Source organism: Aspergillus caelatus, assembly GCF_009193585.1.
Source record: "Aspergillus caelatus strain CBS 763.97 unplaced genomic scaffold BDV27scaffold_29, whole genome shotgun sequence".
Taxonomy (NCBI): Eukaryota; Fungi; Ascomycota; class Eurotiomycetes; order Eurotiales; family Aspergillaceae; genus Aspergillus; species Aspergillus caelatus.
Genome location: NW_022475292.1, coordinates 1 through 25,243, shown reverse-complemented (window position 1 = coordinate 25,243; position 25,243 = coordinate 1). Strand labels below are relative to the sequence as shown.

The 25,243-nt window shown below is 48.6% G+C and overlaps 7 protein-coding genes across 7 annotated transcripts; 2 read left to right on the top strand and 5 right to left on the bottom strand.

Moving 5' to 3' along the window:
- Positions 1 to 560: 560 nt before the first annotated feature.
- On the bottom strand, positions 561 to 2,927 carry BDV27DRAFT_168874 (putative salicylate hydroxylase; the record flags this gene model as incomplete). Its single annotated transcript, XM_032074883.1, has 5 exons — positions 561 to 1,498; positions 1,560 to 2,403; positions 2,463 to 2,537; positions 2,602 to 2,727; positions 2,796 to 2,927. The coding sequence occupies 5 exons, from the start codon at positions 2,925 to 2,927 to the stop codon at positions 561 to 563; spliced, it is 2,115 nt and encodes a 704-aa protein (XP_031930953.1).
- Positions 2,928 to 3,426: 499 nt separating this feature from the next.
- Positions 3,427 to 4,995, bottom strand: BDV27DRAFT_168872 (histidinol dehydrogenase family protein; the record flags this gene model as incomplete). The annotated part of the gene is made up of 4 exons (XM_032074882.1): positions 4,622 to 4,995; positions 4,521 to 4,567; positions 3,759 to 4,458; positions 3,427 to 3,693 (listed from the first exon to the last, which is right to left on the bottom strand). Exons 1-4 carry the CDS (start codon positions 4,934 to 4,936, stop codon positions 3,427 to 3,429), a joined length of 1,329 nt encoding a protein of 442 aa, XP_031930952.1. The 5' UTR covers positions 4,937 to 4,995.
- Positions 4,996 to 5,431: 436 nt separating this feature from the next.
- On the bottom strand, positions 5,432 to 5,980 carry BDV27DRAFT_154491 (cupin domain-containing protein; the record flags this gene model as incomplete). The annotated part of the gene is made up of 1 exon (XM_032071971.1): positions 5,432 to 5,980. One exon carries the CDS (start codon positions 5,978 to 5,980, stop codon positions 5,432 to 5,434), a length of 549 nt encoding a protein of 182 aa, XP_031930951.1.
- Positions 5,981 to 6,270: 290 nt separating this feature from the next.
- BDV27DRAFT_142391 (SDR family NAD(P)-dependent oxidoreductase) lies at positions 6,271 to 7,222 on the top strand (the record flags this gene model as incomplete). The annotated part of the gene is made up of 3 exons (XM_032069949.1): positions 6,271 to 6,762; positions 6,831 to 6,938; positions 7,157 to 7,222. 3 exons carry the CDS (start codon positions 6,271 to 6,273, stop codon positions 7,220 to 7,222), a joined length of 666 nt encoding a protein of 221 aa, XP_031930950.1.
- Positions 7,223 to 7,350: 128 nt separating this feature from the next.
- Positions 7,351 to 10,095, bottom strand: BDV27DRAFT_154489 (C6 transcription factor RegA; the record flags this gene model as incomplete). Its single annotated transcript, XM_032071970.1, has 3 exons — positions 7,351 to 9,787; positions 9,849 to 9,903; positions 9,966 to 10,095. The coding sequence occupies 3 exons, from the start codon at positions 10,093 to 10,095 to the stop codon at positions 7,351 to 7,353; spliced, it is 2,622 nt and encodes an 873-aa protein (XP_031930949.1).
- Positions 10,096 to 16,138: 6,043 nt separating this feature from the next.
- Positions 16,139 to 19,319, top strand: BDV27DRAFT_123104 (putative TBC domain protein). Its single transcript, XM_032065792.1, has 3 exons — positions 16,139 to 17,888; positions 17,953 to 18,407; positions 18,461 to 19,319. The coding sequence occupies exons 1-3, from the start codon at positions 16,685 to 16,687 to the stop codon at positions 19,064 to 19,066; spliced, it is 2,265 nt and encodes a 754-aa protein (XP_031930948.1). The 5' UTR covers positions 16,139 to 16,684; the 3' UTR covers positions 19,067 to 19,319.
- A 386-nt stretch (positions 19,320 to 19,705) lies between these two features.
- BDV27DRAFT_123103 (cation-translocating P-type ATPase) lies at positions 19,706 to 23,945 on the bottom strand. Its single transcript, XM_032065791.1, has one exon. The coding sequence runs from the start codon at positions 23,201 to 23,203 to the stop codon at positions 19,907 to 19,909; it is 3,297 nt and encodes a 1,098-aa protein (XP_031930947.1). The 5' UTR covers positions 23,204 to 23,945; the 3' UTR covers positions 19,706 to 19,906.
- Between the last annotated feature and the right edge of the window lie 1,298 nt (positions 23,946 to 25,243).

Here is a 25,243-nt window from a genome sequence, read left to right as displayed (position 1 = left end):
GATATCATCAAGACCGAAGGAAGACTGTTCATCTATCAAATTTTCCGTATTCTGTCATTGGTCCCATCACCTATGCCTGCCCCGTCCGTTTTCTGGAACTGGCTCGGCTGTAGACTAAGCTCGACTTACAATATGATGAGCTTCTATCAAGGGTCCCTTCTGTTAAAAGATGAAGGTTGCCTTGCCTAGTCGGGTGTGCTAGCTAGGAGTTTTTCGACTAAGATCATGGACCTACTCGATAGGAGCTCCGTTCAGTGTTTGTTATTTTTAAAGAGTAAACAGTGAAGACTGTCTGGGAAATAATAATTCAACAAAAGAAGGGGAGGTTGATGGGGTTGTTTTGGATCTCTGCCTGCAAGTTGCGTTATGATTAAATGAGGTTGACGGTTAGTCCATATAGGGATAACTGAAGTTACTGAATGTATCAATGATGAAGATAGCGGGACTACTACAGACTAGATATGCTAAAATTCAATCTAATACCCGGAAATGTAAGACAGTCTACTCGAGTGTTAAAAAGTCTCAACCAAGTAACACGTTTAAAAACAAGATAACATCATTTACTCGATCGGCCTCGCCCCAGAAACATCCGGAACACCTTCACCCTCAACAACCTTGGCCCCTATAACTTCGTAAACAGGCACTTCCGCCAGCCGAGAAATGACATGATGCAATGTGGGCAGCTGTTCCCAGTCCAGCGCATCAATCTGAAAACTTGCCTTCTTGGTCGTGTACACCCTTTTCGGCATGGGCTTCGGCGTTGCTTCTGAGAACGGATCCCACACGGCATGTTCCTCCGCCGGCACATTCTTATTCGCGCGGCCACTCTTCGGGATGTATTTATATGCCAGCATACCAGCGTCAGCCTCTCCACTGATCCCACCAGATGCAGACGACGGGTCAATTTCGACCAGGTCCTCAAGAAGGAAGTTGCCCCAGAGCGCACCTTGCCAGCCAGTTCGGATGCGATAGGACGTCGCTCGGCGATAGACATCGATAGATGTGTACAGTTTGGGCATACCTAACTCTTCCCGACCAGAGACGATTGGGTCCGTCAGCGATTCAAACAGGATGGGAAGGTACGAGCCCTTCACGGTAGAGCCGTCTTTCTTGACGTATTCGACGCCGTGGACATAAAGACCGATGTGACTGTATCCTGAGCCACCCAGCCATTCCATCTTGTTCAGCGTCGTCTTCGCAAAGGACGCATAGGCGACGGTGCCGGGAGAAGTAAAGCGCCAGCCACACCGGCCGGGTGGGAATAGATTCTGGAGAACTGTTCGGGACGTCTTAAATTTGATTGATGCTGTGGTGAAGGTGGATTTCGTTCCGTCTCTGGGGACTCCGAGGTGTGTTTGGCGAGGACCTGGCATGGGCCCAAAGGCAATGGGCATCCGCCAGTAGGGGTTAGGAATGCGCTTCCAGGTCCATTCACGGAGCTTTTGCGTGGAGTTGTCCCATTCGTCGTGGCCACAATTGAAGTTGACGAATCCGTACACTATTGATACATGTTAGTCAGTAGTGCGCTTGACTGAGCGAAATGGTGCCCTGCTACTCACTATCAAGCTCCTTGCCATTGGTCCGATCTTCGCCAAGTATCCGAGAATATTCTTGAACCTGGGTTGCGCGCTCGTACCGGATTTCATGGTAGAGCTGCAGTCTCTCAGGAATCTCTTCCACAGGGGTTCCTGGTGGAAGAACGACGGCAAGCGAAGCTGCATCCTCAATTGCAATTCCTGCTCCTTGTCCCTGATGCGGCAGGAAAGGATGTGCTGCATCACCAAGAAGAGCCAAACGCCCGGAGTGCCAGCGTGGAATTGACTCCATATCTAGGAGTTTCCATACTTTCACACTTTCAGGGTCGGCCTTTGCCAAGAGTTTAAGAATTGCAGGATCAAATGATGAAAATATTTGAAGCATTCTGTCGAGGTTTCCACTTTGGTCCCACCCGTCGGCTGCCTGATCGGCCGACTCAGCCTCGGGGTGAATTACCACGAAGTTCAGGACGGAGTTGTGGGAGGTTGGATACATAACAATGCGGCGATCTGTTCCATACCACATACACAGCTCCCCGGGGTGTTTGACCAAAGGCGCAGTGACAGGGTCATCAAGGGCAGCCTGTTTCGACACTAGGAACCGGAACGCACTCTTGCCGCTGCAAAATGGTTTGATGTCGCCCCCCGGGATCGCGCTTCTTGTCATCGAATGGACCCCATCGGCACCGAGAATAATATCGCCTTCAAAATGCGCACCATTTTCCAAAGTGATGTGCGCGGCTTCAATATCTACGCTTACCACTCGACTTAATGTCCGTAAGGGAATGGCTGGTCTCCCATCCTCGGCATTGGTTGCCACGCTCTTCAGCTTGTTGTATAGGTCAATACGATGGGCAAGTAACCATCTCTGCAAATTCAGGTCAGTCAGGAACTGCAAGTAGACAGCGTTTATGGAGGGATTCGAACATGCTGCCATATGTTGTGATTCTCTGAGAGCTCCATAGATCTCTCTACTTTGCCACTTGCAGTGTATTCCGTCAACTAGATCAACTCGTTAGGGTCAGAGTCCAGGAAACGTTATACAAGAGTCGAAATGATTACGCACCCTCTCGAAAGCATTGGCACCGAATTCCTCCGCACATATTCCGAGACGTCGGAGGATTCCATTCGCGTTCGGAGCAAGATGAAGCGCAGCTCCAGTCTCAGTTGCCAGCCGCGATTGTTCGAATACCTAAAACGCATGTTAGCCTGCACCAAGCCATACTTCGAGAGTGGCGAGATTATCACACGCACTTGTACATCATGACCTTGCTTACGGAGCGCAATAGCGGCCGTTAATCCGCCAATACCGGCTCCAACGACCAACACCTTGAGGGGGCGATTCTCGCTCCTCGAATTAGGAATAATGGATGTTCCATTGAGCTGGGTCATGTTGTCGACACAGAATATACTGGTATAGAATTGGTGCTTGAACAATTCATGGGAAGCAGTTGCATGTCTCAGTTGACTTATTATATGCTAGGAGTTTCCTCATATCGTTATTGAACTGAACACCGAGGATTGGGGTCGATCTCGGGCCCACCTACCCGGGGTGGGGGACATATACCTACTACATTCTATACATGTCCGAGGCTGCATATATGCGTCTCGGGATAATGAGCGTGCCGCGCTTTATGACATCCATATCACCATTGGCAAGTGAAATCCTGGGTGCCTGACCGATAATGTGGTGCGTTTAGCTACATCGTGCAGAAGTCATCCAACCTTCGCTGAACAGGAAAGAAGTTTCGTAATTCTACTCTGAGCAAGGATTTGTGCTAAGACTTCTGGAAATTCGATTAGTTATATTGGTCTATTTAATAAGATAAAATAGCTAGTAGCTCTACAGAAGAATCCCTTCTGCAAGTCGCTGTCACAATGTAGGTCCTAGCTATGCCTTGGGATTCTCATCATGATACAGCTTAATCCAATCATACTGATCATTCAGATACTTCTGTGCACGTAAATCCCCAGACCGAGCATGACCTTCAAAATTCTCTGCTCTAGCTGCTCGTCCGCAGAGCCTGCCCAATTCACCACTAGCCTTGCTACTCTCCACCTCCTGATATGTCACAGTCCTGAGATACTTTCCCACCCAGAGACCACCGGTATATCTGGCTGCTTTCTTGGTAGGGAGCACGTGGTTGGTCCCAATAACCTAAGTAAAAAGTATCAGCCCTCTGGCTCTGAAAGTAGTAGGGGAACATGAAAACACAATAATACCTTATCCCCGTAAGAAACACACGTCTTCTCACCTAAGAAGAGCGCTCCGTATGCTGTCATATTGTCCAATGCGTCACGAGGCCGTTTCGTAAAGATTTGCACATGCTCGCTAGCATATTCATCGGCCAACTTCCATGCTTCCTCCATCGTATCGACAACAATCACTTCGCCGAATCGCTCCCACGAAACACCTGCCACGTCCGCAGTTGAAAGGTGCTTGAGCAATTCATCGATGATCTCGATGGCTTTCCGACCTACTCTTTCCGACGTAGTAATTATCACTGCGGGAGAGTCAGGTCCGTGTTCAGCCTGGGAGAGGATGTCGGTAGCAACGGTGAAAGGATCCGCCGTATCGTCTGTCACAATCAAGATCTCAGTCGGTCCAGCGAAGAGGTCAATTCCAACCTCGCCAAAGAGCTGTCTCTTTCCCTCAGCAACGAAAGCGTTTCCGGGCCCCGCGATGAAGTCCACCTTTTTCATAGTCTCGGTACCAACGGCCATTGCAGCGATCGCTTGAACACCACCGAGGAGATATATCTCGTCGGCACCAGCGAGGTGCATGGCTGCAATTGTGCCATGAGGGATCTTGCCAGCGATGGGTGGAGTGCAACCCACGACGTGCGGTACACCGGCAACTTTGGCAGTCATGATGGTCATATGTGCGGATGCAAGCAGAGGGTAGCGCCCACCAGGGATATATCTGTTCATTAAATTAAGACTAACTCTTATGCTGGATCTCTTTTATGTACACTCTTCACTTACGCGCCGACAGAGTTAATAGGAAGATTCTTTTGGCCTAGAACAACACCCTGAAGAAACGTTAGTATAATAGATTCTCCAGTGAGAGATTGCTTTGGTCTTACAGGTTGAACCTCATACTCAAAGTCCTTCAGGGATTCGCGTTGCGCTTGTGCAAATGCACGTACATTCCTTTGGGCCTCTTTGATGTCGTCGATAGTCTGCTTGGGACAGGCCGCGATCGCGGCATCAATATCCTCCTGGGATAGCTTGAACGAAGCCGGTGACCACTTGTCAAACTTCTCAGAGTACTTTCGTACGGCTGCATCGCCATTCTGTCGGACATCGTCTATCACTCCCTTGACGACTGAGCTGACATCGACTTGAGTCGTGGAGATGGCCAAGGTATTTGACTTTGATTTCAGATGGCGGGCAGGCATATTGGTGGTGGTGGTAATAGCACAAGGGAAAAAGTAAAATGGTTTTAGGTCGGTATATAGCTTAATATTTTCTTTCTGAGTATAATGTGGGCTTTATCTGTTTCTTATGAGCGAGACATGATGCTCGTCTTGTACTGTACCGTATATTCCTCCACCGGCTCCACCTCCGAATGGGCATGTCGACAGGATGAAGAGAGGTCGGACAGAAGTCCGAAATAGCCCGGAAGTCGGAGCGCTTGTCATCTGCGTCGATTTAGCTTGAGGTCTTGTAGCTGAATGGAAGGTTTTTACTGAGTCTGTTACAGCTAGTTTGTCGATTTCAGGGCATGCCGTGCCGTAAAGAGTTCCAACCGCAACAAACTAAACGAAACGGCGTTTATTGTGAAGAGTAAACGAATCATTTTATATAAAAGGACTAACATTGTATTGGCTTAACTGAACTGATCTAGTTTATTGTACTTGATTCGAATACTCCATTCCCCATCCTCGCCTCCTTCACTTCGAGGGCTTGACATCATCCATTCCACCCCCATAGTCCTCCTCCAGTGTAGCCCCATTGACCTGCAAAGGCTGCGCCTCTTGAAGAACATATAACATCCGAGCCCAGTTGGTCTCACTTGTATTCCTCCACGCGTGGTTTGTCCCACGCTGAACCGCAATGTCGCCTCGCTTGAGCAATCTCGTCGCTCCCGAGTCCAAGACTAGCTCAACCTCTCCCTCGAGCACCACCCCGTAGTCCAGACTCACAGTCCGATGCATGGGCGAAATGGCCCCAGGGTTCATGTCCACGACACGCAAGACCGTGCCTCCAGGAATCGTAACCCCCGGGAGATCTTTCAGCAACGACCCATAAACATCAAGATCCTTCTCGCCGCTCAAGTTAACAGGGACCTCGTTCGTCCCGTAGGCGAGTGAGAAGCGGGCGCCGTTGGCTAGCTGCTGCCATTTGAGCGGTTCAGGGATCCTATCCTGAAATCTGGTAGTCCCTTGGGCGTCGTGATCGGTAATCACGCGGTTGATGGGGCGGAGGCCGTTGTCTTGCATTTTTTTTTTTTTTTGGTATAGGTTGATTTATGCTTCAGGCGGATGTGGGAGTGCAATGCAGAGTGGAAATGATCAAGTACGGATTAGGTGTTGTACCCGACAAAGATTCATGGTTAATTCACTCTTAAATCCCTTGGTCACTTTGGAGATGAGGGTTCTCCAAGTGGAGCCGATAGTCTCGCCCGCAGGTGGAGGAGGGTTCACCCGATCGTTTGAATACTACACCTATATCTTATAGGCTCGTCAACGCATCCCGGTCCCGTAAAAACATGTGCAGTTTATTGAGAACAATGTCTCCGAAAGTCGCACTGATAACTGGGGCATCGCGAGGCGTTGGGGCCGCCGTCGCTCATGCGCTCGCCGCCGACGGCGATACCAACATTATTCTAAACTATGGATCCAACCCAGAGCCCGCAGAAAGGCTCATTCAAGAATTGAATGCCTTGAGAGATAATGATACTCTGTCGACAGAATCCCCTCGATTCCAGGCTCTAAAAGCAGACATGGCAGATAGAGCTGATATTCGTCGGTTGGTGAACCAAACGGTTCAGGAAATGGGCCGTTTGGACATCGTGGTGTCGAATGTTGGCTGGACACGAATGACAGATTTTGCAAATCTTGACGAGGCCGACGACGAGGCTGACTGGGATCGGTGCTTTAACATGAATGTTAAGAGCCATTTTTTCTTATTCCAGGAATGCAAGAAGTATCTGGAGAAGACCCAGGGGGCGTTTATTGCGACAGCGAGTGTTGCTGGCGTCAAGCCAAGCGGTAGCTCCTTGGTGAGTATTGTGGGCGGTGGATGATACAAGCACATACGAAAAGTATTGGCTGATATTGGCGACAATAGCCGTATGCTGTAACAAAAGCTGCTCTTATCCATCTCGCCAAAAGCCTGGCAGCCATCGCAGCGCCAAACATTCGAGTAAATACAGTCTCACCCGGTGTCTTGCTTACGGTATGTCTGTGTTCCTTTGGTTTTATTGACGTTTGTTAATAATGTTCGTAGGACTGGGGGCTACAGTTCCCAGAAGAAAAACTGAATGCCGTGCGCGAGAAGAATGTCTTGAAACGATTTGCTACCCCGGAGGTAAGATCATAGTGCACACTGTGCGGCATTGAACCGCAGCTTACTGACTTGAAATACCCTAAAAGGACGTTGCAGAGCAAGTTAAGTTCCTTGCGAACTCCAAATCCATTACTGGGGTGAATGTCGTCATTGATGCTGGGTTCTCACTGTAGATATATATAGGTACATGCAGTATAGATCTTGTTGCTAGAAGGCATAAGCATATCTTCAATTATCGATATTTGGTATTTAATCTATAAGCTCCTATATAAACCATCTGAATGTTCTTACACGGCCCATGTTACTTGCTCACGTCCCGTAATTTCTCGATCAGATGGACCAAGTTCTCTACCAAAGGCGGTTCCCGCTCACCGTAATGGTTTCTATGCATTATTTGAAGAACTAGCTCCAAAATAGCGCCAGGGTCGGCTAGAGAAGCAGAGGCTATATGCGGCTGAACTCCATGCAAAGCAGGGATGCCACGCTCTAAAGCGATATAGCGATGCACACCATCGGTATCATCGCCATCAAGCCATATTATGTTCTCCATATCCATACCATTGGGATCCGGCCGGGACATGGCATTACCTTCAGTTGCATGGGCAATTGCCATGCCATAGGCCCAGAGAGTTAAGCTAGCATGGTATAGGGCAACAGCCATGAAGTCCCGGAGACGTTGCGAAGGAAGAGATTTGAGCTCTCGGATCACCTGCCCGGCATGCCAGAGGGCCTGTCGGCACTCTTTGCTCTTCGACCAGGAATGAATCGACGGCGGAAACTCTGAGGTCTTTTTGGGATCCTCCAGCGTGGCGAGAATCTGCACATCCTCTAGCGACATGTGCATGTGCATCAGAATAAGATTCAAATGAAGTGTGCTTTCATTTTTGTATCCCATATGGAAATACTTCAGCATCTTAACAAGCTCCTGGTAGCGAGATACCATCAGGATCCCATTATCCCAGTATCGGGATTGCGCCGCCAACAAAATACTGAACTGTCGATATTCCCAAACCATTCCCCACATGGCGCAAAGTATAGATAAACATGAAAGGGTTGTATCTACCACGGCTTTGCTGCATTCGAGGAGATCAAGATTTGCAATGCACTCCAGAAGGGTTGGGATCCGTGTCGAGCCCATAGTGAAGCGTCCACAGTACAACTCTTTCCACTTTTGAGCCGAGCTCGCGGTCCAGAGATCGCGAGAACATGGGATGGAAAGTGAGATTTCACCATAGGATAACAAGGGATTTGTGAAAAGAACCATAGACAATTGGGCATCGTGCTGCAGCAAGTTATAAACGAGTCGCTTGAAAGATTCCTGCCGTACCCAGGAACGCCATTTACTATCGAGGTTATCACTTATATCCTCTGAACCAATGAGGACAGGTGGATATGCTGAATGATGGAATAATCCCCGACGCCGAAGAATTGTAACCAAAGGTAGGCGAGAGCTCTCACAGATTTCCATTTTTCGATTATTGCCGCTCCAGAGGCCGGTTTCTAAGCAAAGCATATATGCCTGTAGCAATTCAAGGTTATTGATCATAGTATTATCGCTCTCAAACACCACAGGAAGCTGGTGACGGACGACCTCCTGCATTGCAAACCCCAATTTCTGCAGTGAAGGGTCTGGTGTTAATACAGCTCCCATAGCTGCCATTGCAAGCAAGAGTTCAGGCCGGGTTTGTTTTGGAGTAAATGTGGCAAGATGAATCCACGATTTGGCGTTTGACGTCGGACTTGTCAGAAAATACCGGATCAGGGTATCTAGCAGTTCAACGGAGGGAAATGACAGAGTGGCTTGAGAGATAGGATGTTTCATCTGGCTCAGGAAGATACTCAGAATCTTATCACGAGAGGCAAGGTCCAGGCTCTCTGCATTTGAATAACTGTCCACACGGATGAGGTTCCTTGGTGTCGAGTTCTGATCCGCATGGGCGGGCAGTAATAGATTACTGTGTTCAGCATATCCGTGATCCTGTGGCTCAGGGACAAAGTGCCATCGCAATCGCTGCATAGAACGATCATTGGGTGCGCTATAGCTTGTACCTGGTGCACAGTCCCCCAGCGCGGAACCGGAAAATGATGGAGGGGTCTCATGCTCATCAAACTGAAAGGGGATTCGGGAATTGTAGGATTCTAAGAAGCCGAGATCAACCATGCTCAGATCGAGGTCTGTTTCTAACCCGAAGGTAATCAGTCCCCTTGGCGTTCTAACGCCACTCAAATTATCCAAGGAGAGACCAGCTGCAAACATCTCAACTGAGTCAGGCGTTATAAGGTCCGGATAGTCTTTTGTTAGTGACGCCGAGACATCGACTTCCGGGTCGATTGGAGTATGCCGAGACGGGACCTGGGGCCAAATATCGCTTGCTGGAATTTCTGCTGGAGGACTGGCAGACATTTCATACGGCCGGTCGTTGGTGATGTCAGGCTTGGGAGTAGGATTATTAAAAGAGATTGGGTCACCACCGCTTGTATGACGCGTTTCAGGGATAGTGGGTGAAGCGCTAAGCTCATCTACTTGCTTCGGGGGCACCTTGCACTGAATGTCTCTTCGCTGGCATCGTTTACACGGTTTCTCCTCGTCACACCGGAGGTGGTCCTCTGCACAGGCAGTACATGCCTGGGATGCCCGGGTAAGAATGGTATTGTTACAACCATTCCGACGGCGCTTCTTTGACACAGGCTCATCACCATCGGTGTTGTGGAGAGAGGAATGCCTGTTGAGAAGATCTCTAAAATAAACTTAGCGTTCCATTGCCTGTCTTCTCAGTCACCCGGACAAGTAAAGCTCACATTCTCCCGAACCTCTTGCTGCAGACTGGGCATTTGTAAGGCTTCTCTTGGGTGTCTGACGTCCGAGCGTTAAATCTTCGACTATCCAGCAGCCGAGAGTGACGAAGGGTAACTTACGGGACCGAACATGGCGGGACAGATGATCAACTCGGCTGAATGACTGAGAACATGTTCCGCACTGATACAAGTTACGATTCAAAGGCCGGGTACACGGGGCGGATCTTGGGGAGGTATACGGGGAGGCCATGGTCAGGCAATATCCAAGGCTGCATACAGCCCGAACGTGGAGCGCAATTGGCACCTAGTTAAGGGACGCCGGCTTGCAAACTCCTGGGGACCCCGCAATTCCCCGGACCTCGGGTAAGAAGCCCTAGCTATTCGCTGCACATCAGTTTGGCTCAATGTAACTTCTCTTGGCGGCCAGCGTTGCGTAATGGCGCTCGGGAAGGTGGAGAGCAAGTGAGCCGAGATCTATATGGCAGACGTCCACTTCGGGCTAACCCCGAGCGACAGCACACTAGTTAAAGTAAAAGAGCCATATCTCCACATGCACAGTCTACAACATCCCCAGAGGCATCGTAGACGGAGAACTCATCTATGGAAAACAAGTCATGATGGGCTGAGTAATGGTGCCTCCAAAGGTCGCAGCTGCGTTGATGCGCCAGTACGCTTACCTATGAGGCCGTTAGGAAGGGCTTGATTGGCTTGAGTTGCCTTCTGCAATTGCGGATGGTTGAGATAATTCTTATGGTGATAATAATTGGCTCATTAGTGAGGCTGTTATGCCTGTAGTAGCCATAGAGTATAGTATGTGCAGTTTATTTACTGCTCTGGAGCCTGTCCTGCCGCTGAAAGCGGCGCTGATCTAAGCTTATTCCGGGATGTGAAGGTCCTCAGGCAACTTGGTCATCGATGCCTAGCAATGCCATAATTTATCCAGATAAGGTTAGATCGCGTTGTCCGAGCGCGTCGCGTCTGCCAAGATTCCCTTCAACTTACACTGAGTATATGCTTCACAACCAATCAATCTCAATCAATAATATAGCTTACCACCATGTAAGGTTGATTATTCAAGGTATCTTCATTCATGGGTAAAAAAAGAAAGAGGCCCATCAAGAATGGCCAAGCACGGGAGGACCTACCGCAATTATCCTTCCAGACCAGCACTCGAGGGAAGGTCACCAATGTCCCCGGTGAAGGTTCATCGGAACAAACCCATCCAGTGATCTCCATATACTACCAACGGGTTGTGACACTGAGACAGTATCTCCTTGAGCGAATACCTAAATCCTCCAAATCCCGCCGCAGAAGGATCGCGTCTGTGCCTAGTCATGACCCGAGTAGTGGTGGCCGTTCAGCAGACCAGGATAAAGACTTGTCACAATTGCTGGATACCACCTTAGTAGGCATACTGAAAGAACCAACTGTTGGTTGCAATCAGGAGCGACGGCAGGAATTAGCCGAATTCACGGCATCCCCGGATAGATCGTTACTGACCAGTACCAACACTGGACCCCCTTGTCCTCAAGCAGAGGTAAGATTCGATATGTGATTTTACAAGTTCTTGAACAATGCCGACAAAATCTTTATCCGAGCTTTTCTTCCTGGCAGTGTGGTGATGCGCATAAATACCTTTAACTAGAAATGCCAACTGGCAGTTGTGATTGCTGCGGAGGCTTTGGCTGACTCTGTCTACAGATTGTGGATTATGTCATATCGACGCTATTCAATCGCAGCGGGTTTTCTTATCAGAGAACGAAACACATTTTAACCCATGGATTTCAACGCGCGAACGGGATACAAGCTAGAATTCGGAATGATACTCTCGCCTGCAGTCTTCGTGGCATAGTGGCACGATTCCCGAACAAGAATGTCCAGTCCCTTAAGCGCACTCCTTGGACCGACATACTTGGGCTTCTGGGGAGCAATGGGGAGGACATCATGACAAGTCTCTTATTTGACTGTGGGGTATTTACTGCCATAGATTGTCGGAAAGGCATCTACTATCAATTAAGCGGTCAGCCATACCATCCACGGCCTAGCGGATGATTACTTATGTTCGAACACAGGTATTCCGCTGTCAGATCTTGAACCAGTGAAGAAGCTAGTTGGAACGCAAACTCTTAATGCTAGGGTTACACAAACTACTACAAGCAGTTCTTCACGGCCAGTGGGAGTTGCTGGAAATCCTAGCCCCAAAAGCAAAGCAGGGGGCTGTAGGAGTGATATCTCCAAACCAAATAGCGTAATGCTCTTCAGACGACGTATGCTTTATGCGCGCCCTGCATTCGACGCGAAAGGGCAAGTTCAACCTGGATTGTCAAACCGGCGTGAGTATTTTGGAAGCCCCTAATGTGGATAAGCCTCCCATTGACAGTTAGGGCAGACGTCCTGAATCGCTTTTCCTCTTCGGATTCATTGTCGCAGACTGTGCATGTTATGAAATACATCTTCCCCAGGCAATTCAGTCTGCACAATGTGTTCACATGTCTGCCTGATACCCGTACGTCTACTCTTCCTGTCAATGATTACTTCTCTCGCGAGGAAGAGATCGCCCAGTCTGAAAAGCGGAGGTAACGAGCCCCAATGTTGTGGAAACAAGTTTGCCATGGCTGATGGTGGATGCAGTGGAGCAACAAAAGTACCCAAAAGGCTTCGAGGAAGGGCTTTAGAATTGGTTCAACAGTTGCAAAATCGCCATGAGAGATGCTCTTATGGAGAGTTGTTACGCTATTATTGCCCACCACAGGTTTGTGGCACCACCTTTCTTCATAAAAATTAACACTAAGGTCTTAGCGCTCTGGTCCCTGGAAACTTGGTCCTGTCAATGATCCCCAATCTGTGACTCCAAGTGCAGAACTGGGGTCATCAACATCAGAGCCATTGATAACACAATTGCGAGGTTCCCATCAGCATGTAGCAGCTGATCATATAACCAAACAAACGCTAATGGCTCCATTTCAACAGGAAGCGCAAGGTCAAGCCATCAAAGCGAAGGTTATGAAACCGAAAATCAGTTTGACAGACTATGCAACACCAGCTTCTTCGGTATCTGCTTTCTGTCGAGCAGTTCTGCGAAACCTAATACCGCCTCAATTTTATGGCGTAGGTCAACATAAGATCAGCAATCAGAATGTTATCTTCAAACATGTCGACCGATTCGTACGCATGCGACGGTTTGAAAGCATAAGCATCCATGAAATCTGCAAGGGGATCAAGGTTTGACTACATTGTATTCATCCTACCAGAGGTAATTTGCTAATGCGAGTGCCTTGTAGATAACATGCATACCCTGGCTTGAACCCCCGGCGGTCCGCGACCAGAATTCTCCAAAGAACAAAGTTTCATTGTCTGATCTACAGAAACGCACCGAAATATTACACGAACTTATCTACTACATATTCGATTCGGTTTTGATACCTCTTGTACGGGCCAACTTTTACGTCACTGAATCTCAAACCCACCGTAATCGTTTATTCTACTTCCAGCACGATACCTGGCGTCACTTGACTGAGCAGCCCTTGGCTGACCTCAAGCTTTCTACATTCGAGGAACTGAAGTCAGACAAAGCAGAGCGTATGCTCGGTCGTAGGTCTCTGCCATACGGGACCTTGCGGCTCCTTCCAAAGACAACGGGCATTCGCCCAATTCTGAATCTACGACGAAGAATGTTGGTAAACAGCAAATGGGCTGGAAGCAAAGGTCGCTACTTGGGGCCAAGTATCAACTCAGCCATCACCCCTATCTATGGCATTTTGAACTACGAGAAGATGCGGAAACAAGACGACCTAGGCTCGTGTTTATTTTCTGTGGGAGACATTCATTTGCGGCTCAAAGCTTTTAAAGAACGCTTACTGCTACATTACCATGAAGTTAGCTCGCTACCAGTCTTTTATTTCGTCAAATTAGACATCCAGTCTTGCTTCGATACAATCCCTCAGGATAAACTGGTCCGTCTCATTGAGGCCCTAGTATCCGAAGAAGCGTATCACTTCACCAGGCACGTCGAAATGCGGCCGCCAGATGAATTTGGCAGCATGTGGCCGATGCGCGAAACAAGGCAGAGCAAAGCTTTCCGCAAGTTTGTGGCCAGGGCAACACCCGCTGCGAGACCACAGCATCTGACGGAAACAATTAATAATGGTGGAACTAGCCACAGAAGAAACACGGTTTTTGTGGATACGTCGGGACAGAACGAGTACGATACTGAGAAACTGCTGGATTTGCTCGACGAGCACGTCCGTAATAATCTGGTGAAACTTGGCAGGAAGTACTTCCGCCAGCGTAATGGTATTCCCCAGGGCTCGGTGCTATCTAGTATTCTCTGCAACTTATTCTATGCAGAAATGGAGCGGGAAATTTTAGCGTTTTTACAGTCGGACGAAACGCTGCTCCTGCGTCTTGTTGACGACTTTTTACTGATCACCTCGAATCCCGACCTTGCCAAACGTTTCTTGGGGGTGATGATTAAAGGACAGCCTGCATACGGTGTCTCTGTCAACCCAGCCAAGAGCCTCGTCAATTTCAACGCTGCTGTTGAAGGGACCCATATCCCTCGGCTAGTTGACACTTCACTCTTCCCCTACTGCGGGAGCTTAATTGATACTCGCACCCTAGAGATTCACAAAGATCATGATCGCATACTCGAAGGAGGTGACTCCGCTGCCGAGACCCTCTCTAATTCCCTGACCGTCGAGTCTGCACGAGTCCCGGGTCGTACGCTGCACCGGAAGTTGCTGGCTTCCTTCAAGCTACTCATGCATCCTATGTACCTGGACACAAACCACAATTCACTTACGGTGGTCCTTTCAACTCTATATGCGAACTACCTAACCACCGCTATGAAGATGTATCAGTATATGAGATCGCTCCGAGGTCGAGCGCACCCTTCATCCGAGGTGATCATCCGGATCGTCCGAGATACAACACAGCTCGCACATCGGCTCGTTCAGGGCAAGCGGTGCTGGGGTCAGCGAGATGCAACCGTAGAATCTTCCTCGCCATCTATATGCACTGTGCAGTATTCCCAAGTTCAGTACCTCGCAGCAGCGGCGTTCCGGTTCGTCTTGAGCCGCAAACAAACACGATACACTCTTGTGTTGCGCTGGTTAGAACTGGTGTTGAAAGGCAGTCGGCCAAGATCCGATGCGAAGGCTATGCGACTAGCACAAGTAGTACAGAAGGGGAACTTGATGTATGGTAGCTGGAGGTTTTGACTGAAATGCACAGCCTTACCCTTGAGCGTTGAGCCAGCCTTCAATTGCAAGATTATTACATGTTGATCTCCACTCTCTCAGTGCGCGCATCGTCTAGTGTTGTTGACTGATGCGTGGTTTTTACCGTGAACGGTGTAACCAATAAATAACCTATGGGTACCGTTCACTAGATCGTAGTTTCTTCCATAACTTGGTAGTATTTTTATTATTTATTTATTTTTTCTAGCGGGTCTCAATCATGTGTGGTGGGAACTACCTAATATATAGAAGAAGCGAGAGAAAAAAAAAAGACATCGTATTGTGCAAAAAAAAAAAAAAAAAAAAAGCTTCAGCTTTAGGAGTGGAGCGAGTGTGGCAAATGTTTTGTCTCAGATCTCCGATCGTGGTCGCGGGAACCACTGAGATTAGGACAAAATCATGCAGCAGCCCATTAGACCTACCTTGTGCCAATCAATGTTGATTCAGAGTTAAAACAACGCGAACTGCATGCTCGGGCGTCGAAAGAATTCCACTATAACGGCCAAATTGTGTTGGAAGAACTGTGGATTAGGGTCCGTGGTACGAACCTCACATACCACGGAACCTTTCGGTGTGGACGCCAACATGACTGGACAAACAGGCGTAAAAGGGGGGTAGGAAAGGGGGAGGCAACATATTTTGTTGATTTCCAGGCCCGACAAGGTAATTGTCAACAATAGCGATGATGTACCAGCAGAAAAAGCGATATTGATTTGGACCGCACGCGATGACCCTGTTTTTTCAATGATTTCCTCGACATAAGCGGTGCAGCATGACGCTTCTGTGACGATACTGTGGCTGTGGCGTTTTGTATCGAACCAGTAAGATTACCACTGGGACTAGTCTTCTCCTGGTCTATTAGCCCTGTGAGCACGGAATCCTTTGGTCAGAGATCGGCATCTGGAATGGTATTTTTCTGGTATAGTTTCAGCGCACCAGCCGCAGTCGTGGGATTGGCCAGACCACGTCCAAAGACGGTGACCTCGCAGCCTGAGGCCCATCGGCCACGCCGGTTGCAGCTTCAAGTCTCCATCATCTCATTTCATCCCCCCTTCTCTTTCTTCCCCATCTATTTCCTTCTCCCCACCTCGTCCTTTTTTCCTTTTGCCTTTTTTTCTTTTATTCCCATCATTTCTCGTCCTTCGCTTCAACAAACCCCCTTCCACCCCTTTCGTTTACCCTTTCTTTTTCGTTAAGTGACTCCTATTCGGTGTGTTCGACGAACACCTATGTCCTAGTCGGTCTCCTGATCTCACATTGCGATATCACCGAATCACCGAAACAGCGACATCGTTGCCGGCCCTTTTCAACCGCTACCTGGTCTGGATATTTACCGGGTTTCGGATGATCCTTGGTGTCACGTTAAATCGTCTATTATCTTAATACTTCCTGGTGGCTGGATTCGAACAAAGTCCTGTCCTACCGTCTTTCGTTTCTTACATCTCGATTTCCTTACCACCAAGTTTTGACTCGGCATTCGCTGCGCGACCCACCCAGTCACAACCTGGTATTCTATTCTCTATATCGGTAACAGTGGAACATCTTGCTGCTTCTTGTTCGTCCCGATAAATCTGTCAAGAACAACTTTCACGTGTGTACGATATGACAACCGTTTGCACAACGCCCAATTCCCCGCCCGAACTTTCCGGTTCCAAATCTTCTAAATCCTCCTCATTCCGCTCCTCCTCTCAACTCGATGGCCCCGATGGTATCTTTACGGATATATCCAACTTTGAAGACATTGGCCTTGAAGACGATGCAGACCTAGCATATAACAATGCCGCCGCCTCGCCCTATGGCCGACCCGGCCTTTCGCGGTCATCGACCGCACGAATGCAACCCAAGGCCCCGATGATCACAACGCGCGAATTGACCACTACCACGCAACAAACGAAGGGTTTGCACAAGCCCCCGGCACAAGTCAACGGAATGCTCAGTCTGCAAACACGCAGCATTTCGAGATCAAAGTCTGGGAACAAACGTGACCCTGGTAGTACCAAGTCGCCGTTGCAAACGCCCAACTCTCAGCGTGCTCGATCCACATCGCCCCTTCGGCCAGCATCTCATCTGGGCTCCTCGCCGTCTACTCATAGCCTATCCTTGTCACCAGCCAATGCCCGGCCTCCCTTGAACCGAAAGCAGTCTTGGCAGCCAAACCGCAAGACGTTGAAGGAATTGGAGGAAGAATATCATGACTCAGATGAGGAGCTACCAGAAGACGCAAGTCTGTGGAACGTCCCAATATCTCCTCGGCCTCTTGAAGATCGCCCAGCCTCTCGAAGCACGAGTCCAAACGGTCGGAGTCCGGGACCTCGGCCCCTGCCCTTATCGCACTCTGTCAAGGATGCGTCATTGCCGGGCGTAAGATCACCGAGCGGATCTCGACCTGCTCGACCTGCCGTGCGATCTAGCTCTGCAGGCCCTGAACGTGGCCAGATTTCCCCGCGTAATCCGCGTGTTTATTCGTATAATAGCATGATGTCTGATTTGTCGGAAGAAGCAAAGATTATCACCGAGGCTCTAGAACATCATGCAGACCAGCGCGAACGGAAGCGGGGAGAAAACTTGCAAAGCGGTTTATCATCCCTGAGGTCAAGCGAGGAGTCTAAGCGGGGTTCTAGAGGCACCATTGAGCTGCCCCCGTTGCAAAAGTCCAACATTATGATTGATCCTTTACCTATCAGCAAAGAAAAGGAAAAGGTCCTCACTAGAACACGGCCCAGTTGGCTTCCTCCTAAGGATCAGAAGGAGGAAAAGAAGCATCTGAAAGAGTACAAGAGAATGATAGCGCAATCACGGGAAGCAGGTAAACTTATTCTTATTTGCTGACAGTCCGGCTTATGCAGAACTTACTAACTCCACTTCATCAGACAAGCGCCGGGCAGCGAAGGCTGCCTCAGCCAAGTGCGAGAAGGACAACACCCGAGACACACTTCAGCGTATCTGGGATGATTATGTTTACCCCAATTGGGAGAATGCCATAGGTGAGACCAGAACACGTGAACTGTGGTGGCGTGGAGTACCTGCTCGAAGCAGAGGAACAACCTGGCAGCGTGCCATCGGCAATGAGCTGTCTTTGTCCGAGGAAACGTACAAGAAGGCATTGCAGCGCGCCAAAGACGTACGGTCAAGGGCCGATGGCGATGCAGGAGAGAGTAACAAACGAATGCGAGAGTGGTTTGAGGCAATTGAAGCCGACGCATCCAAAGCATTCCCAGATTTAAAACTCTTCCAGGAAGGCGGCCCTTTACGGGAATCACTGATTGATGTATTGGAGGCATACTCTATGTATCGGAGTGACGTGGGTTATATCACTGGTCTCCATGTAAGTGACACGTCTATATAAGTTCTCGCATCGTTGAAGCTAACCAGCGATAGACAATTGCTGCTCTCCTCGTCCTTCAATTCCCATCACCTTCATCTGCATTCCTCGCAATGGCCAATGCACTCAATCGATCCTTGCCTGTTGCTTTCCTCACCCTGGACCGCGGGGCGATCGGTCGTACTTACACACTAACGACTGCGACGCTTCGTTATAAATTCCCTCGCCTAGCCTCACACCTTACCGAGACGCTTCAGCTCTCGGACGAAGAGATCTGGGAACCGATGTTCCGCTCCCTCCTCACAAACGGTCTAGACCTCGAGCGTATCAGCCGCGTCTGGGACTGTTGGGTATTCGAGGGAGACCGCATCATGCTTCGAGCTGCAGTGGCGGTTCTTGGTTGCTTGCAGGCGCAACTGTTTGGGTTTACAAAACCAGATGACGAGAGCCGTGCCGCGGTTAGAGAGATCCTTGGATGGGGCCCCCGTAGTGCCGGAGCCAAGCCTAAGGAGCGCCATAGTGCTCCGGTAACATCTGCTGGGGGCTTCGGTGGTGGCCAATTCTCCAATGCCGGCGTTGGTGACTACTGGATACTCACGACCGCGGGCGACGAAGATGGATTTATGAACGAGGTTAGGGAAGCGGGCAAAGTGCGGGATTAGATGTTTGCCCGTTGGAGTTATTTTTATTAATTCATCCAGCCACTCTTTCCGCCGCGAGGCTATTACTTTTACTACATGTATACCTACCGTTCGTTTGACTTAATGCGTTTTCCCTTCACTTCTTGTCATTGGATATATTTATTCTATAGCTGCTTAAGGCATTTCATGCCAACTAAGCTAATTATCACTTACACTTGATGTCCTACAATTCATCTCATGGATCAAAATTTAAATTATCCAAATCTGAGGACAATTGTACATCTCCGGATGCCGGCAGGGTGCAATCTAAGCCGCATCTGCCAACCAGGAAGAACATCCCTGCCTTAGACTTGTCTACATACGTAATTACAAATAAATGTCCACTACGTCTCCAGTCTCCTACGTCAATTCTGCAAGTCACTACTAATCTAGGTAATATCTCTCAAAGCTTAACTCATGCTAAGCTTTAGGCGTAGTCTTGGCTATGCAAGCATGATGCATGGATGTTTTTGAAATCTGCCCAGTTGACACTCGCATTAGTGGCTCGTATCATGAATTTTGTATATGCTAAGCAATAAAAGGAGAGAGATATGGAAGACTATGTCACCGGTATCTGGTATTACTTGGTTGTATATTCCTTTTGGAATCTACTTTCATATGTTCACATCCGACTTGTGACATGTCAGTCACTCGCATTATATATTCCAATTGCAAGCATGTACATGAACTTATAAACACTATTGCTACCATTTCCTTTTTCATGAACTTTCTCATACATCATTTTTGGATCGAAGATATCTCATCCATTTGAAATGCCAGAAAAATAGTACTCATATTATTTTACCTCCGGCTAAAACACGATCACCAAGCGACCTTCGCAATTATACTCCTGGGAAACTGTCGCACTAGCAGCTTTCGAAGCTCATCCATAAGCAGGATCCCCAGCGCCAGCGCTAAAGGAATAAACCAGAACTCGATGGGGACCGGCGCGGTGTTAAATAATTTATGAAATCCCGGGACCTCGGTAACGAAAATTGCGATGACGAGGGATATAGCCATCGACAAGGGGAGCCAGGGGTTACGGCGTTGTTTGCGGACGGGGTCTGCTTGGAGGATGGACATGCGTTTGTTTCGGACAGAGAGGATGTTGCCCCACTGGAGCATGACGAGACTGACGAAGTAGACACCCTGGCCGACGTTGTTGAAGTTAGTTAGCTCGTCCTGGGTGTAGCCGTAGAAGCCGTCGGAGTACTTTTCGAACGCAAAGATGAGGGCGTGGAAGGGGATTCCCGCTTTCTTGTACATGTATAGGAAGAACATTGAGTGGGCGCAGAAGGCTTCCATGACGCCTACAAAGAGGTATGATTGACCGTATATCTTGAGGTTGATTAGGTGGTCCTTTTTGTGGTTTCGAGGGGGCACGCTGAGGAGGTCGTATTCCTCCTTCTCCATGATGAGAGAAAGGGAGCAGAATAGGTCTGTAAATACGCAGATGATGATCATGAGGAAGGAGCTCAAAGGCAGCGGGACGCCGAAGAATACGTTCATCAGGACTGGCCAGATCTCCGACCAACTACCGGCGGGTAGTAGATATGCGATCAGCTTTTGGAGGTTTTGGAACACCAGCCGGCCTAGTCGGATGGCTTGGGCAATAGAGTCGAATCGGTCTAGGAGAACCAGGTCGGCTGCTTCAATTGCAACATCACTGCCGGAGACCACTGCAATTCCAATGTCAGCTGCTCGTAGTGCTGGGGCATCGTTGACTCCATCTCCTGTTACTGCAACGACATTGTCCCGGCTCTTGAGCTCTTCTACAATGCGATATTTCTGCTCAGGTGTTGTTCGAGCGAACACGATTTCCTCGTACTTGCATATGGTGTCCCATTGCCAATCGTTTAGGGTTGGAATGTGCTTGCCATCAACGAGGAGACTATGGCGAGAGTGTACCGGCTGCTTCTCAACAATCTCGCCGTTCTTGAAGGGCTTCAGGTCATCTACGGTATCTGGCTCAGCAGTACCACTGAAGATACCTATGTCTCTTGCGATTGCTGCGGCAGTCAGACCGAAGTCACCCGTAACCATGAAAAAACGAACTCCTGCCCTTCGACAAGCCGCAACCGTCTCGGCAGTTTCTAGACGTGGGGGATCGATTATTCCAAAAATTCCAGTAACTGTTAAATTTTGGACGCATTCAGCCAATACCTCGTCGCTGAAGTCGTTAGACCCAACAGCAGCACGAGGAATGAACCGTCGCTGACAGATAACAATTACACGCTCAGCGCGTCGGGACAATTCGGCTTGGAAGTTCGAGAACAGCCCTTTTGCGTTCTCATCCAGCATTTTGACTGTGTTATCGATGCCTGATAGATATGAAGTGCATTTTGGAAGTAATACGTCCGGTGCACCTTTGACGAAGACAAGATACCCATCTGGATCGGTGGGATCCCGATGTATCGTGAGCATCCATTTGTTCTTCGAGTTGAAGGGAACTTGATGAATTCTTTCGAACACTGATAGCTGATTACGACCGTCGGGCATGATAGACTCGGCAAAGCGTAGGACAGCGGCATCAGTGGCATTGCCCGTGACACCTCGCTCATTGACTGGAAGAGCAATTGTCGCCGGGTCAAAGAAAGCGTCGTTGCACAGCAGCGATCCGCGCAGTAAACTTTTCAGGGACTCTGACATCTCATTTCGCTGTGTATTAGGAAGTTGTTTTACGTCAAGCGCCGTATCGAGCAGCCCTAGCGACCTGACTGACATTTTATTCTGAGTTAAAGTGCCGGTCTTGTCCGAGCAGATAACGTTCACGCAACCCAATGTCTCAACCGTGGCAAGACCTTTGGGTAGGATGTTGGCCTTCTTCATACGCTTTGCAACCATCATGAGAGTGAGAGCAACGCCGACTGGCATGCCTTCGGGTATGAAAGCAACAACGCAGCCCATCACATTATTTAACATTGCCACGACATTCATGAAGGAATAATGGTCAACACGCAACCAGCCGACCCAGGTGAATAGGATAATCAAGACCAACGTGATAGTAAGACCAATGATAATCGTAACAAACCGTGTAATCTCTTTTTGGATCAACGTTGGCTTCTCCTTGACGCCAGCAGTCATCTTGGCTATACGACCCATCACAGAACGACTACCAGTAAGCACCACCATGCCAACCGCATTTCCATTTGTCACACTGGTACCCATGAAAGCAATGTTTCTTGTTTCTAGAAAATTGTTGTCTGTAGCGTCTATTGCTCCGTCGATCTCATCAGATTCACCCGTGAGCACTGCGCGATCGAAGCGAACGTCTCCCGAGCTTTGGAAGAGACGCATATCTGCCGGGACCTTATTGCCAATACCGACGTACACTATATCACCAACGACAAGCTCCGTTGAAGGAACTCTTGTCTGTTTTCCGTCGCGTAGCACGAGTGCTTCGGATGGGAGCAGATTGAGGATCGAGTTCATCACATGCTTTGTAGACCAGTCCTGGAAGGCGGAGAAGCTTGCTTGCAGAACGATAACGATAATGACCAAGATCGCCATTGCAAGGCTAGGAACGGAGGGTGGATCGCTCAAAGGTTTCCAGCAGATGAAGAAGATAATAACGCCAATCCACAGCACCGAACAGAAACCGCCGAAGACATAACCGAGAATCTTTTTGAGGTAGTTTTCACGGTGGTGTGCTATTACGTTCTTGCCATCGCGCTGGAGTCGCTGAGCAGCAGCCGATGAACTGAGTCCATATCTGCAATCGACATTGAGTTGCTGAGACAATCTGTCTGTGTTGAGGATATGAAAGTCTAAGCTCTCAAAGTAGTCCTGATCCGGATGCTTCTCCTTCTCTTGCCTTTCTTTTATAACTTCTTTTGTAGCTCTCTGCGCCTCCGATATTTGGATAGACAAAGTTCGGAATTCGATAGGGATACCGGCTGTTCCAGAGCTCTGCACGCCACTCCGCCCGCTCTTCACCGAGTCCCTGCTGGGGGAACGGGGGCGATTAGACTGTTGGGATTGATAGGTTGCCCCCTGAGTCTCCGAGGATGACGTACCATCAAACCTGATGGTTGTCCTCCGTTCTGGACGACCCAAGCGTTGTTCACCCGTTTCTAAATCCTTCTCAGAAGGGTCTGAAGACGACGGCGAATCGGCCATAGTATATGTGGCAAGCTATCGATATGCAAAGTAACAAGGATAGCAAAACGTGGGAAAGCTTCGAAGGCGCTACCAGGTCGTATAAGGTATGGGCAAGAGAGAGGGGGGGGTTTGAGGAAGAAGAGGTAAGATTGTGAGCAGAGAGATCAGCTTACAGCTGTGTAGTATTTATCCTTCTGGCATTGTGTAGGCAGCCATCGTTCCTAGCCAGATGGAGAGGGGGAACGGGAGAATAATGTGATGGAATCAGCCAGAGAGTGAGTGGACATTGGTCAGAGAAGCGATACGGGTCTTCGCTTGAGAAAACCCTGAGCAGCTAGCCAGATGAAACTAGCCCATGAGAGAATAAGACAGTATGAAAGAATTGACGAGATCGTTGGTAAAACGAACACGAAGGATGGCAAATGGATACCTCCTCGAAGACTAGGTAGGATTCGATGACAGATGGATTGCCGTTCTGGGTAATCCATGGACTACCTCAGGTACCGGAAGGAGGATGGCCACTCTCCATTTCATATCAAGTTCATTTGTAGTCGACCAGCGAGGGAATTTTCCCATCCAACGGCCTCGAACGTGACAGCTACCGTTCCTGAGATCATGGTGATGGTAGTGGCAGAGTAAAATCCCGCAGCCATTTCCGTCAAATGGCTTTCTTCCTCAATAGGGTTGGATCAAGCTCAAACTAGGTGAGCGGGTGCGCCACAAGAACCATGCGACCCACGCGAGCCTCGGTGGACAAAAGTCCTTGACCAAAGTCGTGGGCTACTAGTATTGCGATCGACTTTCTGTCGCTTATTCTCCGACTGGTGATGTGTGGTTGAGGAAAATGCCTCAAGACATCCAAATTAAACGAACCGTCGCCGCGTTCGGATTTCACCACCACCTGCGCCTTTTATTCCGACCAATGATAACATTCTGCCTTGAACTTTCCACTCGTTTTCTTCTTTTTTGTTAGCCCACTCAGTTCTTTTTTCTTTCCAAAATAGAATGTGTCATATTGAATAGAAATTTAATTTGCTACCTCATGACATTCTATCCAACTTCACTCGTGGCTTGAAACGGTAATCCGAGTCGCTTGGACACCTAAGCCCTAATCCAGCAGCTCCGCTAGGTATCGTCCTAACATGGAGGCGTACTCTTTACCTCCCAGGCCTTAGCGCTCGCTCATCGAGGCCCATAAGTAAAATTTCCCTTGCTCTATCGATATATGGGGAAGAGCCATTGAACAATGTCGATGCCGTGAGATTAGAAAATCATTTGTATTGGATGGCGTCTACCATTCTTGACGAGGTCTTTTTTCCTAATTATTCGCTCTGAATATCCAACTTCTTCATACTGCATACTAGGTCAATTAGTCATTAACAGAAAATATCCAGGCATCTGCACGTGGCAGTCGAACAGTTTAGGTAAGAGGGAGGCGGCTATTTCCCTCTATGGACTTCTGGGTCTTTTGAGGTGAGCTTTAGCAATCATTCTATCTACTAATGCAGGGTTCAGTCAAGATTGTTATGACGTATACAAAATGTGAGCTGAGGCTGATACTAAATTTTATTTCTTTTTTTATTTTTGTTGTTTCCTAATATATAACTTTTTTTTTTTTTTTCTCCTTTTCCCCTGCGCCACTCAAGTCAGGTATACCAGTCATGGTAAGTGATTGAAGATCTTATACATATTTGTGACGCTCAACCTGTGCTCTTCCGTCAGTGATGCAGAAGTAGAGCTTGGATTACAACAATATCCCATGTGGGTTTCCGACATTAATGATTGCCATAGTGACGAATGTGATAAAGAAAACATTGAAAAATGTAGCTTCAAATTCACCGCAAATTATAGAAGAGGCGTTGTTTGCTTTCGACTCGACTTTACCGGAAATCAAAGTTCCATCATCCCGCCATTTCCCCAGGTTTTGTTACCTAAGAAGTTCGGACGAGGGCTTTCTTCATCCAATCCGATCAAGGACGAGGTAATTTATGCTGTACCATTCACGACCCTTGCGCTGACAACCTGAGATACTAAACAATGTCACGCCGACCCCCCCCC

Excerpts from the sequence above, each read along its gene's own strand:
- BDV27DRAFT_123104 (XM_032065792.1), top strand. The coding sequence starts at position 16,685 with ATGACAACCGTTTGCACAACGCCCAATTCCCCGCCCGAACTTTCCGGT. Across the intron at positions 17,889-17,952 it reads AGCGCAATCACGGGAAGCAG|ACAAGCGCCGGGCAGCGAAG; the intron begins GTAAACTTATTC and ends CCACTTCATCAG. Across the intron at positions 18,408-18,460 it reads GTTATATCACTGGTCTCCAT|ACAATTGCTGCTCTCCTCGT; the intron begins GTAAGTGACACG and ends AACCAGCGATAG.
- BDV27DRAFT_123103 (XM_032065791.1), bottom strand. The coding sequence starts at position 23,203 with ATGGCCGATTCGCCGTCGTCTTCAGACCCTTCTGAGAAGGATTTAGAA.